Source organism: Ovis canadensis, chromosome 4, assembly GCF_042477335.2.
Source record: "Ovis canadensis isolate MfBH-ARS-UI-01 breed Bighorn chromosome 4, ARS-UI_OviCan_v2, whole genome shotgun sequence".
NCBI lineage: Eukaryota > Metazoa > Chordata > Mammalia > Artiodactyla > Bovidae > Ovis > Ovis canadensis.
In genome coordinates, this window is record NC_091248.1 from 57,567,511 (window position 1) to 57,582,602 (window position 15,092).

At 36.3% G+C, this 15,092-nt stretch overlaps 1 protein-coding gene across 3 annotated transcripts in view; it reads left to right on the forward strand.

Moving 5' to 3' along the window:
- Positions 1-15,092, forward strand: part of MAGI2 (membrane associated guanylate kinase, WW and PDZ domain containing 2) — a 1,500,648-nt gene that overhangs the window by 946,116 nt on the left and 539,440 nt on the right. For all 3 annotated transcript variants that reach the window (XM_069587784.1, XM_069587786.1, XM_069587785.1), the window contains exon 4: positions 11,410-11,625. In XM_069587784.1, coding sequence (XP_069443885.1) covers positions 11,410-11,625 — 216 coding nt within the window. The remainder of the gene's footprint in view (positions 1-11,409; positions 11,626-15,092) is intronic.

Genomic DNA, 15,092 nt, shown 5'->3' on the forward strand with positions numbered 1-15,092 from the left:
AAAAAGGGTTCTTCAGCCCTATTCTTGAACATAAGATGGGTTCCACACACAAGTCCATGTTTATATTATTCACTTGAAACATTTTTTTCTTTTTTTTACTTTCTAACTTATAAGTTGATCATAAAGTCAGAAGTAAAATTTTCAGGTTAAGTCAAGATAAAGTGATAAAATGAATGACTAGGAAGCAAGATGGACGAGAGTTGTTAAGACATGTACATCTGTTGGGTGCTTAATAATATTTTCATGAATTCAGTGCAGCAAAGCAATAAACAAAAAAAACCTCAGTGACACGTTACCTGAAGTTGTCATTGTATTCTGGTGTTTTACTCAGTTCTCTCATTCATTTAAAGAAGAGATTTTCACTTTATTGGTTCTGAGAAGAATGAGTCAGATGATAACCTGAGTGTTATTTGATAAAATAAGGCTATACTATTTAGTATAGTAGTCACTAGGCACACATGGATATTCAGCACTGAAAATGGGGCTTGTCTGAATCAAAATGCACTTTAAGTGTAAACTATCCATTGAGTTTTGAAGACTTAGTAAGAAAAAAGGTAAAAATATTACATCCATAACTTTTAGTATTATATTACATTGAAAATATTATATTTTGTATATGCTGGGTAAAGTCAAATATATCATTACAATAACTTTCACCTTTTTCCCTTTCAGTGTTGCTAATTAGAAATTTTTAAATGACATATGGCTTGTGTATTTGTGACTGATATAACATTTTTACAAGACAGAACAACTCTAAGAAATTTAATAGTATTTAAATGTGATATGTTTATGCATTGGACTTGTAAGTTTTTTTATGTTAGTATCATTATAAATGTTCGAATGCTTTACTTTGAAAGCAAATATATATTTGACATTGAAAAATCAAATGTAACTTCCTTCTTTTCTCTTAAGGATTTCTTTGCATGATTTCTTTGTATATTTTATTTGGCACAGGTGGGAAATGTTCAGAATGCTTCAGCATAATGTTTGAATGAAGAATCACTAAAGTAAAGGGTATCTAGTTTTCTTTAAAGAAGGACACAACATACACTAACCAGTCTGTATAGTTCAGTTTAGCAAAGATTTGTTCTGTGTCTCTAAATATTGGCTAACATGAATAAATGGAAATTTGGCCTAAATGACCACAAGGAACTCAATGAGAACTTGAAAACAAGTTTCAGACAATGTTAGATTAAACCACCTACTCAGTTTGGAGAGTATTGATGAACAACTAAAGACAGTGATATCCAGAATGCATGTGGATCCTATTATCTAACCAGCATTCATTAATTTCAAATATACTTGAAATTCTTAGGTGAGGATTGTGGCAGAATAATTCAATTTTGCCTTTGAAGAAAACCATAATTTTTCACGTTGTCTACATTTTGAAAGTCATATTAAACACTGAATTTTCAAATAATTTAGTAATTTACTGTTTAGCACAGATATCAGTGATCATTTTAATTTTTTTTTTTTTTTTGCTATTTCTGTCACATGTGAGATAAATGCTTTTCACCACAAGAGAAACATATATCATCTTTTGAGGTCAGAGCATCTTTTTGCATTTTGGTTTCAAGCTACTAACTATATATGACATGATGAAGAAATGATGCCTTCTAGGGGAAGATCAAATTTAAGTATCAGACCTGCTTGCAAAAATAACTTCAAAAATCAGTTGACAGAAGCATTCTGCAGTGAGACTTTGAGTCTTATTTTCTGCTAGGAAGTATAATTTTAAAACAGAATGTTTTCTATGTTACATTTACTAAATTTGCTTTGTATTTGCAGAATTTCTATTTTACTAACTGTAGCCATATGATTGTGATTCTTGCCATGGCAAGACCATCTTATGATAATTTTTGGTACTAATTTTCAGCCATTTACTATCCCATATATAACATGTTGAACATGTCTTGAAGTTTGAATTTAGAATCCTTTGATGATTTATTTGTTTCTGTTAATACAAATTTAAATCTTTGATGTGATAAAAAATAGTTATTTACTTATAATCTGTCGTGTTTTCTAGCGCAGTTAAGTGTGCATGGACCTAGAACTCTGTTCTCCCCATTTAATGTCGGAGTCATTTTATGCTGGTGCCATTAGGATGCCAAGTATCAAAACTCCTCACTCCATTTATAAAACTGTAAAAAACAAGTGATTAGACTGTCAGCCTCTCAAATTTTGCCATTATTCTTTCCAACACAAGCTCTCTGGGGATCTCAATGATAGACTGTGTTGTATGCATACCCTGAAGTGTCTGTAGGCAGTCATCTCTCTTCCACTAAATAATTATCCAAAATGAATTCTTTCTGGGTACCGAAATGGGAATAAAAGCACTGAGAATATAGGGGAGAAATAGGGGTCAAGACCTTAATCTGTGAGGTACCTTGATGACAAGAATATTACCTTTCAAAAGTCCATCTCCACTTGGGTGCTGTGTGGAATGATAAATGGTTATTTAGTGTAAAATCTACACGTTATTATCATACACCCAAGGGACTGAACCCACAGAGCCGACATCTGCGTCTACTACTTAAAAAGACAAATGAACTAAACAACAAATCATATGTTTCTATCATGGAAACTGATCTTGTTTAAAGGGAAAAAATGTTGGAAACAAGTAAAAACATTTCAAAGTATCTCAGCACTTTCACATTTCACATTTCGTCATACCCCAAATTAATTTTTAGTGTCTTTCCTACTTCTCATCATAACTTATAAGCAGTTCTTATTAGAACTTATAAGCAAAAAGAATAGGTGCGTCTCAGAAAATACTATTCTGTTACCTATTACCCTTCAACAAAGACTATAGATACAAAAAAAGATAAAAGAACAGTTTATAATTTTGTATTCCTTTTTTTCCCCTGGCCTCACCATTAAAATCAGTATCTGGGGCAGGTGGAGGGGGGCGGAACCTGAGAAGGATCAGAAGAAAGACAAAATGCTATTTAGAAAATTTAGACTTTTTTAAAACATTATTTGTTCTAACAAGCTAGAGAAAGCAAAGGAGTAATTCTGTGATGGTCTTCAAGTATAATATACAAAAAGTCATTTGAAAAGCTCTTTTCATCTCTTCTGGATGGCTTAGGAAGGGTCTGTCTAAAAGTGGGTAATGGATTAGATTTTCCAAGTATTTTCTAGGAAGGTTAATTCATAGCACTATAATCTGTTTTCATCTCTCTCCACTTGCAAGAAATTAAGTATAACAGTGTTCAGTGTAAATGGTCACTTATTAAATATTTTTATTATTAAACAGATTATTGACATGATAGCCTATTCTTTTTATTCATATTTCTGGGAAGCTTTCTTCATATTTTTTAGAATATGTGTGTATTTTTGGCTGTGCTGAGTCTCAGTTGCTTCGTGGGCTTTTCTTTGGTTCTGGCACATGGAGACTACGCTCTGGTTCTGGTACGCGTGCTTCTCGTTGCAGTGACTCCTGTTGGGGAGCACAGACTCGGGGGCATGCAGGCCTTAGTAGTTGTGGCGCATGGGCTCAGTAGGTGCAGCTCCCAGGCTCTAGAGCACAGGCTTAGGATTGTGGCACACAAGCATATTTTCTCCGCAACATGTGGGACCCTGCCAGGTCAGGGATTAAACCCGTGTCTCCTCCGTTGGCAGGCAGATTCTTCATGACTGAGCCACCGGGGAAGCTCGTTTCATATTTATAATGGAAGAAATGGCTATATTCACCCTGTTTCGCTCTCTCATAACTATTTCGTTGTTTAGTCGCTGGGTCGTGTGTGAATCTTTTGCGATCCAATGGACTGCAGTCTACCAAGCTCCTCTGTCCATGGGATTTTCCAGACAAGATTACTAGAGTAGGTCGGCATTTCCTTCTTCAGGGAGTGTTCCTGACCCAGGGATTGAACTTGAAGAAGAAAATGGTAACCCACACTAGTATTTTTGCCTGGGAAATACCATGGATTGAGGAGCCTGGCAGACTGCAGTTCATGGGGCTGCAAAAGATTCAGACACGACTGAGCAACTAAACAACAGAACAAAGTGACTGAAACCACAGCTTCTGCATTGGTAGATGGAGTCTTTACCACTGAGCCATCGGGGAAGCCATTTGATTATCTATACCTCTATGGGAAAAAAGCACATTCTTTGAAGTATTCTTTTAAAAGCTGACGTATAAATCAAGTTTCTCAGTAATTGCCTCTTTTATTTTCCAAACATTGATTCAAAATTAAACTTTATTAATTTATAGATTATCCTAATTATGATAAAATTATGTGAACAATGATATGTATCATTTCCATTTTGTCATCATATTTAACAACTAAGTTAGTGAAACTGTGTTAAATTAACATGAAACTGCTAATGAATACATCATTCATTACAAATGCAGTCAGTAAAAAGTGGGCTGGAAAACCTATAATCCCTACCCCATGCCCCCAAAACACTCACACACACACAAACACACATTCACACTCAATTTTAGAAGAAAGGAGGGAAAAAAATTACCTAAAATGTCCCTGCTTCATGATTTTGGTAGCAATCACTGATTTCTCTTTTGAAAGTGCTATTTTTCTGTTCATTGGTTGTGACTTTGAGTGAAGTCCTAGAGGACTGTGTCAATTCTGGGCAGGTTGCAAATTACTCTCTACTTTTATTTATTTATTTTTCTCTCTCTCTCGAGAGAGAGGCAATATAGTATTTTGAAAAGAAAGGTGGTTCCTCAATCAAATGGATATACTTTTTACACTTGCTTCCTGTATAATATTGGAAATAGTTTAATTTTTTTAGAGCTTCTATTTTCCTGTAACAGCAGAGGCATGATAATTTCATTCTAATCCCTATCAGATACAAGAGCTCAGAAGTAAAATGCCCTTTGAATGTCCAGCTCACTAAATTGCTATGATGATAATCATAGCACGGGTTATTACAGTTGATTTTGTGGCTGTGGTCACCTTACAGCCCCACAGTTCCACTTCAGCTAAATTTCACTTTAAGGATATGAAGAGCCAGCCAGATTAGGGGACACAGAATTCAAAGTCACTTTATCTTGCTGTGATCTGTGCTGTTACACATACACCGTGTTTTATGGCATTGTGAGATTTTAGATTCACTAAATGCCGGCACTGTGCATACAGGTACTTCATGCTTAATGGGACAGTTTTTCCAAATTATATTTTAAAATAGTTTTGATGTTTATTTGTATTCTGAAAACATGCTGATGTTACCTACATGGCACATTTATCCTTAGTATATTGGTTGGTATATACTTAAACACCAGGATTATTTCAGTAATTAAGCTACGTGACCATTTGGCTGAACTTCAACTTCTTTTAGGAATTTCTGGTTTCTTTGTTCTGTGTAGTTGGTTTATGCAATAGCTTATTTTCTAGGAATTACATTTCTCAAATATAGTAACTACATGCATTATTTCTATGCCTCTTTTAAATTGCTATTATTATTGCTAATAAAGATAATCTCAATGTCTTAATAAATTTATATTCTTTTGCATCTAAAATTTAAAGTATTAATTTCATAAACCAAAATTGTAGGAAAAAAATACTGCTATATGATTTATAATCACATCACATGTATGTCGATATATGTAATTATTTAGGAACATAAATTCAACATGATCTGTTAATAACTATTTTTAGCCTGAGCTATGTGAGCTATGTGACTGAACACACACATGCATTTATTTCTAATTAGTAAAAGGTTCTTTTTCTACCTCACAGAGATTTAAGCCATAAAAGACAAATTGGGAAAAAGTCACGGAAGTGTGATTGATTTTTCTTAGTACTTGTTGTTGTTATTCAGTCATTCAGTCATGTCCAGCTCCTTGAGGCCGCATGGGCTGCAGCATGCCAGGCTTCCCTGTCCTTCACTATCTCCCTGAATTTACTCAGCTCATGTCCATTGAGTCAGTGATGCCATCCAACCATTTCATCCTCTGTCTTCCCCTTCTCCTCCTGCCTTCAATCTTTCCGAGCATCAGGGTCTTCTCTAATGAGTCAGCTTTTCACATCACGTAGCCAAATTATTAGAGCGTTAGCTTCAGCATCGTTCCTTTAAATGAATATTCAGGAGTGGTTTCCTTTAGGATGGACTGGTTGGATCTCCTTGCAGTCCAAGGGACTCTTGAGACTCTTCTCCAACACCCCAGTTCAAAAGCATCAGTTCTTCCACACCCAGTCTTCTCTGCGTTCCAACTTTCACATCCATACATAACTATTGGGAAACCACAGCTTTGACTGGATGGACCTTTGTCAGTAATGTAATGTCTCTGCTTTTGAATATACTGTCTAGGTTTGTCATGGCTTTTCTTCCAAGGAGCAAACGTCTTTTAATTTCATGGCTGCAGTCATCATCTGCAGTGATTTGGGAGCCCCCCAAAATAAAGTCTGTCACTATTTCCATTGTTTCCCCATCTATTTGCCATGAAGTGATGGGACTGAATGCTATGATCTTAGTTTTCTGAACACTGAGTTTTAAGCCAACTTTTTCACTCTCTTTTTTCACATTCATCAAGAGACTCTTTAGTTCCTCTTTTTTTTCTGCCATAAGGGTGGTGTCATCTCCATATCTGAGGTTATTGATATTTCTCCTGGATCTTGATTACACTGTGCTTCATCCAGCCTGGTATTTCTAGTGATGTACTCTGCATATAAATTAAATAAGCAGGGTGACAATATATAGCCTTGATGTACTCTTTTCCCAATTTTGAACCAGTCCATTGTTCCATGTCTGGTTCTAACTGTTGCTTCTTCACCTATATACAGGTTTCGCAGGAAGTGGGTAAGGTGGTCTGGTATTCCCATCTCTAAGAATTTTCCACAGTTATTGTGATCCACACAGTCAAAGGCTTTAACTTAGTCAATGAAACAGAAGTAGATGTGTTTCTGGAATTCTGTTGCTTTTTCTATGATCCAACGGATGTTGGCAATTTGATCTCTAGTTCCTGTGCGTTTTCTAAATCTAGCTTGTGCACCTGGATGTTCTCAGTTCACGTACTGTTGAAGTCTAGCTTGAAGAGTTTTGAGCATTATCTTGCTAACTTGTGAAATGGGCACAATTGTGTGATAGTTTGAACATTTTTTGGCATTGCCCTTCTTTGGAATTGGAACGAAAACTGACCTTTTCCAGTCCTGTGGCCACTGCTGAGTTTTCCAAATGTGCTGGCATATTGAGTGCAGCACTTTAACAGCAACATCTTTTAGGATTTGAAGTAGCTCAGCTGGAATTCCATCACCTCCACTAGCTTTATTCATAGTGATGCCTCCTAAGGCCAACTTGACTACACACTCCAGGATGTCTGGTACTAGGTGAATAACCACACCATTGTGTTTTATCTACATCACCTTTTTCATACAGTTCTGTGTATTCTTAGCATCGCTTCTTAATCTCTTCTATTTCTGTTATGTCCTAACTTATTTCTGTCTTTTATTGTGCCCATCTTTGAATGAAGTGTTCCCTTGGTATCTCTAATTTTCTTGAAGAAATCTCTAATTTTTCCCTTTCTACTATTTTCTCTATTTCTTTGCATTGTTCACTCAAGAAGGCTTCTTATCTCTCCTTGCTATTCTTGGGAACTCTGCATTAAGTTGGGTATATTTTTGCCTTCTCCTTTTCCTCTCACTTCTTTCCTCAGCTATTTGTAAGGCCTCCTCAGACAACCATCTTGCCTTGTTGCATTTCTTTTTCTTGGGGATGGTTTTGGTCACTGCCTCCTGTACAGTGTTATAAACCTCTATCCATTGTTCTTCAGGCACTCTGTCAGATCTAATCCCTTGAATCTGTCACTTCCACTGTATAATCATAAGAGATTTGATTTAGGTCAACCCCTGAATGGCCTAGTGGCTTTCCCTACTTTCTTCAATTCAAGTCTGAATTTTACGATAAGGAGTTCATGATCTGAGTCACAGTCAGCTCCAGGTCTTATTTTTACTGACTATACAGAGCTTCTCCATCTTTGGCTGCAAAGGATACAATCAGTTTGATTTTAGTATCGACCATCTGGTCATGTCCATGTGTAGAATCATCTCTTGTGTTTTTGGAAGAGGGTGTTTGCTATCTTGGCAAGGCTCTGTTAGCTTTACCCTGCTTTATTTTGTACCCCAAGGCCACACTTGCTTGTTATTCCATTTATCTCTTGACTTCCTACTTTTGCATTCCACTCCGTTATGATGAAAAGGGCATCTTTTTTTGATGTTAGTTCTAGAAGGTCTTGTGTGTCTGCAAAGAACCGCTCAGCTTCAGCTTTTTTGGCACTAGTGGTTGGGCATAAACTTGAATTACTGTGGTGTTGAATGGTTTTCCTCGCAAAGGAACCAAGATCATTGTCATTTTTGAGATTGCACCCAAGTACTGCATTTTAGACTCTCTGTTTGTTTTTGGTTTTGTTTTTGTTTTTGACTATGAGGGCTACTCTATTTCTTCTAAGGGATTCTTGCCCACAGTAGTAGATATAATGGTCATCTGAATTATATTCTCCCATTCCTGTCGATTTTAGTTCACTGATTCCTAAAATGTCAACTTTCACTCTTTTTTTCCCCTCAGTGTTCACTCTTGCCATCTCTTCTTTGACCACCAATTTACCTTGATTAATGGACCTAACATTCCAGGTACCTATGCAATATTGTTCTTTACACTATCAGACTTTACTTACACCACTAAATCCACAACTAGGCATCGTATCTACTTGGCTCAGCCTCTTCACTCTCCCTGGAGCTACATCTCCACTCTTCCCCAGTAGTGTATGAGACACCTAGTGACCTGGGGGGCTCATCTTTTAGTGGCTTTTCAGACAGTAAAGAACGCAGTTCTCCTGCATGATGCCTGGTCAGGATGATCCCCTGGAGAAGGGAATGACTACCCACTCCAGTATTCTTTCCTAGAGAATTCCATGGACAGAGAAGCTTGGTGGGGGCTACTGTCTGTGGGATCACAAAATGTTGATCACAATTGAGCAACTAACACTTTTACTTAAGTTCAGTTCAATCACTTAGTCATGTCCGACTCTTTGTGACCCCATGGACTGCAGCACGCCAGGCTTTCCTGTCCCTCACCAACTCCTGGAGCCTACTCAAACTCACTTTTCTTAGTACTATATATTTAGAAGCATTAAAAAATCCGAACACTGCTTAAAATTATACTACTTATTGGAGCATGCAGGACTATTTACTAATTTACATTATATTTATTACGTAAGAAGTTAAGTGTTATGATTCTATAGGGAACACAGCAATATACTAAGAACTATGCTAGGTCTTTTGGGTGCTGTAATACAGTAATAGTTCATAGACTTCTAGGAACAACTAACAGGTTTGGTTGCTCAGAATTTGGCGAGTGCATTCAAAGGTCTGATTCATTTGAAATGCTTTAAATCAAATTAGAAAGCAACCTTTCGCAAAATATGTAACATCCACTTTGCAGACTTCTGTTTAAAAGTTCTACATGTTTAAGAACCACTTTACATGGTAATTTTTCTCTGGTCTTGTTCTTACAACCGTGAATATCTGTGAAAATGAGCACAGAGTCAGTGGCATGGCTGGCCTCCAGAACCATCACTCACTTCGTGCCAGCCTGAAGCTCACACTGCCATTGAAACAGGCAGTCTCACAGCTTATGAAGCTCTTCCTCATACATCCTTACTTCATCGTCACAACAACCCAGGTGGGCACACGTAGTGAAGGTTTGTAATTTTTGCCTGTCCAGCACCTCAAGGCCCTTCCTGTCCCGGGGAGAACCCTGATATACAATGGATGAAAATAGGGCTCTAGACTCCTCCCTGACATCTAAGGATGGGGGAAGCTCCTCAGCAGCTCAAGGGCTCTCTTGTGCCTGTGATTCAGCCAATGAGATGACCTTTCCTGAAAGTTTCCCTGGAAATGAATAAAATCAGAGCTCCTGAGAAGAGTTTGAGTTCATCCCCACCAGGGCGGCTGCCACTGAGGGTTGTGCCTGAGGTCGTGGGATCTGCTAGACGTCAGAGTCCAGGGCCAGCACACAAAGCCTGGGTGTCCAGACACAACTTCTTTGGTTCTGCCCATTTTCCTCAAGATTTTCCAGTCTCTTCCCTCAAGTAGCCATCTCACATCTTCTCATCCTTATCAATTTTAATTTAACTAGAGTATGTTTTAGTTGTTTGCAGTTCACAATACAGGTGATTTTAACAAGTACTGCCATTCCCAATATATAGATGAAGAGAGTGAGCCTTACTGAGTTACTTGAATTATAGTTACATAGCAACTACACATCTAGACCCCATCACTTCTACTTAAGAGTTGTTTCTTTCACACCGCACTGTCTTCCCAGTTACCTTCAGTGGCCTCTGCAGGTAGTGAGATGGGTTTTCCTCTCTGTGTCTCCTTGTTTGAGTGCTTAATCCTATTTGCTGTTGTAATGCTTGTCTGCTTACTGTCAAATGTGCCTAGACCCTTGAGCACCTGGAAGACAAGGACTGCATTTTAGTCATCATTTTCTCTCAGAGGTATAATGAAGTGCTTGGGCTCATAGTCAATGCTAAATAAAGACTCCAATGAATGAGTGAGCAAAGATGTGCATAAACTATTCAATTAATTGAAAACACAATAATGGGTTTGAAGTTGATGCTGAAAGTATAACACTGATCTTTTTAAAAAACACCATTATATTTTTTGCCAATCAAAAAATTAAACTATTTTTTAGAAAGTAATTTGCCTTGAATACATATGGATATTCACGTAGTAAGCTCCTATGCCATGCCTACTATTTGCCAGCCTCTCGTTACAGAGATGCACAGGAATTAGTCTCCTCTTTAACAAGTTTCACAGGCTGATGAGAGAAACAAATGATTCTGTAGCTGAGATCGTGGAACTGTGGGAAAAAGAGCTGTGGTAATCTGAAGAACGATTAAAGCAGCAGGCCCACTGTCAGCAGTCATGGGAACGACTAAAATGGCAGGGAGATACAGCTCTGGGCAGGATGCTGTGCACATCAAAGACAGCAGCCAGAGCCCTTTGAAAGCTGGAGAAAAGCACAGTGTGTTTGTGCCTTTGCAGAATGTTGTGAGATTTGCTTTAAAAAAGAAAGTTACCTATACTCTTATTCAGATATAATTATTCTTTAAACAATTATAATAAGAACTTATTAAAATTTTTTATTAATATGAAATTTCTGTGTGCCATATCAATAAGTAAGACTATATTTTATTTGGCACTAAGGTGAAATAAAGATAGATCTATATCTTTCCTTATGCATTAAAGCCCAATACAAAAGAAGAAACAAATTCATGTATTAAAAATGTAAAAGACTATAAAATGATATATTTGTATGTATATAAAAAATATATATATAATATGTATGCAAACTAGGACCCACATTTGTTAATAAAATTTCCATTCTTTACAAATTATGCACATCAGTAGGAGAAATGCTTAACTTCATAATGCTTTGTATTGTTTGCAGATAATTACTACGGTACCCCAAAGCCTCCAGCAGAACCAGCACCATTATTATTAAATGTAACAGACCAGATACTTCCTGGAGCCACTCCAAGTGCTGAAGGAAAACGAAAGAGGAATAAATCAGTGAGCAACATGGAGAAAGCAAGCATAGAGCCTCCTGAGGAGGAAGAGGAAGAGAGGCCTGTGGTCAATGGAAATGGAGTAGTAGTAACACCAGGTTAGTCATTTTCATTTGTCATGGGTTCAGCAGTTCTTCTGGAAATAGATGAATGTATATTATATCTGTGTTCAAAGATATACAGTTTGTTATACATATTTTTTCACATTTATTTTCATATGTATATGTATGCATGTATGTGTGTGTGTGTATATATATATATATACAATGTTTATAGTTATATTCCAGGAGAGGATTATGATATCAAATGGGAAGGATATGATTCTTGTGTCTGAATTTATTAGTTTAAATTTTGGTGTATCTCGCAGTTTATTCAACTTCCTCTATTTCTGGTTTTACTCATCCAATTTTAGTGGCAATACAGTGAGTAGTTTGGGGCTTCCCTAATAGCTCAGTTGGTAAAGAATCTGCCTGCAGTGCAGGAGACCTGGGTTCAATTGCTGGGTTAGGAAGATCCCCTGGAGAAGGGAAACGCTACCCACTCCAGTATTCTGGCGTGGAGAATTCCATGGACTGGGTCCCAAAGAGTTGGACATGACTGAGAGACTTTCACTTTCAGTGAGTGATTTAAATCTTAGAAGGTGTTCTAAGTCATGAATACAACTGTGTCACATTGTGAAATTTTTTTTGTTAATTAGTATTAGGTGTTAATTAGATATAGTTATCCTTATAAACCTTACTATACTTTCAGCTCTGTGAATAGAGGTTGTGTCATGTGATTTAGTTAACAACGTCAGTGAATACAGTCCACAGAATAACTGTAATTACAAAATGCCCGTGTATTTATCCTTCCACCCTTATCACACAATCTTGCAATTTGGAGGAAACATCTTCACAATTGATATCATGAAGGCAATTACCTTGAACAAGGGAAAGATATTATCCCTTTAATTTATCATCTGTCATATCCCAACATAAAAAATATTAGACAGATATAAAGTGTGTTTGCACAAGGTATGCATTTGCAATTTTCTTATGCTTATTGCTAATATAGTACAAAAATGTATTTATAATATGGATTTTTCATCTTATTCATAATAACCAAAACTAAACTATAACATTCTCTTTGCCTGTAATCTTGGAAAAAGTTTCTAAAGTTTTGTTTTACTTATTTATTTGTTAATAATGGCATATCATTATTTTAATGGGCATTGAAAATATAAGAGCTGTGATAAAACCATTGAAAACAATGTTAATACATGTATCTTGCAAACATTATTCTTAAGATATTTTCTACAACTACTTTGATGTCTATACTTTTACTTCATCACTGTACTACTTCGATAGCAACATATTATTTGAATTTTCATGCCCAATTATTTTTTATCAAAGAAAAGTTTCATAAGCCTATTTTTACCTTCATTTTCCGTAATACCTGTATAAATGTTCTTCATTAAATATAAGGAGACCAAACATTCAATCTGTGTCAATCAAGGTATAAAACCTTAGAAAATGGTTTCATTTTGGTTAATATATGAGGATAGCTTCCTCTATTAATATATTGGTTAAAAATTATTCTCTGACCCCAGCAATCATTGATTTCTGGGTAAATGCTAAGAATCACTTTAGGTACATAATGTAGTTTATTTACTGTAAAATGATCTGATAATTTTCAAGCACTTAGATACCATCTCTTTTTGATTTTTGATTCTGAAATGTTTCTGTCAAAATATTTACTTTTCATCATGTAATGGATTTAAATTAAGTTGATAAGACATAGTTTCCTTAGTTGAACTTTGATGTGAAAAGCAAAACAGTTCAGCTAAGTGGAAGAAAATAATCACAAAAGAAGCAGGAGTTGGATGTTAAAGAGCAGTTATAGGATTTCTTACTGATTAAAACCTTATAGCTAAAAATGTAAAATATATGGCCTTGATAAGGCACAAATCATTGATTTCTGTTCCATTTATACTCTATTTAGGGCAAATCAAATGCAACATTCTTGACATACAAATTCTCAGACTAGAAATTTATTTTAACTTGAGGGTATAGTGAATCTGGAAAGCTCCATCCCCTTTTATTCATACCTTAGACATGAGAAATATTTTGTTTTGCTTTCTATGACTAGGATGTTTTTAAGGCTCCAGGTAAAATGGACTGATTTGAACTCTTCTTAACCAACACTAGCCTTGTAACTGTCTCTGGACTTCTGAGCCTGAAAATAATAGAGAACAACTATGCAGGCCAGCTTCAGGATATCTGGGTAGTCAACAGATGCCACAAACAGTGCCTCTGTGAACCTGGTGTAGCAGTTGTCTTATACTACTTTTTCTGTCTTATTATGAGACTTGAAAGATAGGAGAAAACAGCCCCAAACCAGAAAGCTGTTTCATCATCCTTTATTAGAAATCCTTTGACAAGTCCCATTTTTGAAGGGTCTCTGTTTTTCTTTATGTTTATCCAAGAGAGTTTTTAAGATAGAAAGTTTCAACAGGGATTTTAAGATGAAACTTCTTTGCCCCCGTCTTGTGTACATTTACCATTTGAATCTCGTCACCATTTGAACCTCACCAACTCTTCACCATTTCACCCTCATCACATTTTTTCTAGCCCAGGGTCTTTGTTGTGCCTTTGTCTTCTCCCCATATACATTCATTGGATTCAGGACATTTCAAATAATATTGAGAACATTGTTGCTAACACGGCCCTGTAGGAGCCTATAATAATAATTAATATTAGACCTCAGTATAGAGCATAAATAATATAATTAATGAGATACATTTGGAAAAGGAGAAAGTTTACTGAGGTAACTTTATTCCATTACAAGTAAAATTGATAATAATGGTAATAAATAATATTAAATAATTAACTTCTTTTGGATCTTATCCTGTGCTAGGATCTCCTTAACCTCATTATGTGTATCAGTTCATTTAATTCTCTTATAGTCTTATTAGTTAGATGCCGTTTTACAGATGAGGACTGAGGTACGCTACAGTTAAATAACTTGCCTTGTAACTGGAATTCATATATAGGAAATCTGGATCCAGAACCAGTACTCTTAGCTGCTGTACTATCCTGAGTCTTATATTAATATTACCAAATAGAAGAATAAATACATTTCTTAACAATCTGTAAATACATGCCTATTACCAAGTCCAAGCTCGCTCTGCTTGCCGCAGGACAGATCAAAGAATCTGAGAGACAAGGTGTTGAGGCAAGGAAAAGAACTTTATTTGGAAAGCCAGATGACTGAGAAGATAGCAGGCTAGCACCTCAAAATAACCATCTTACTGGGATCTGAACACCAGGCTCTTTTATAGACCAGAGAAGGGGGAGGTGAGGAAGCAAAGCAAAAAGGCCATTAATTGTTCCATTGGTCTATATTTCTGTTTATGTAGCAGTACCATACTGTCTTGATGACTGTAGCTTTGTAGTATAATCTGAAGTCAGGAAGGTTGATTCTTCCAGCTCCATTCTTCTTTCTCAAGGCTGCTTTGGATATTCAGGGTCTTTTGTGTCCATATGAGTTGTGAAATTTTTTGTTCTAGTTCTGTGAAAAATGCCAT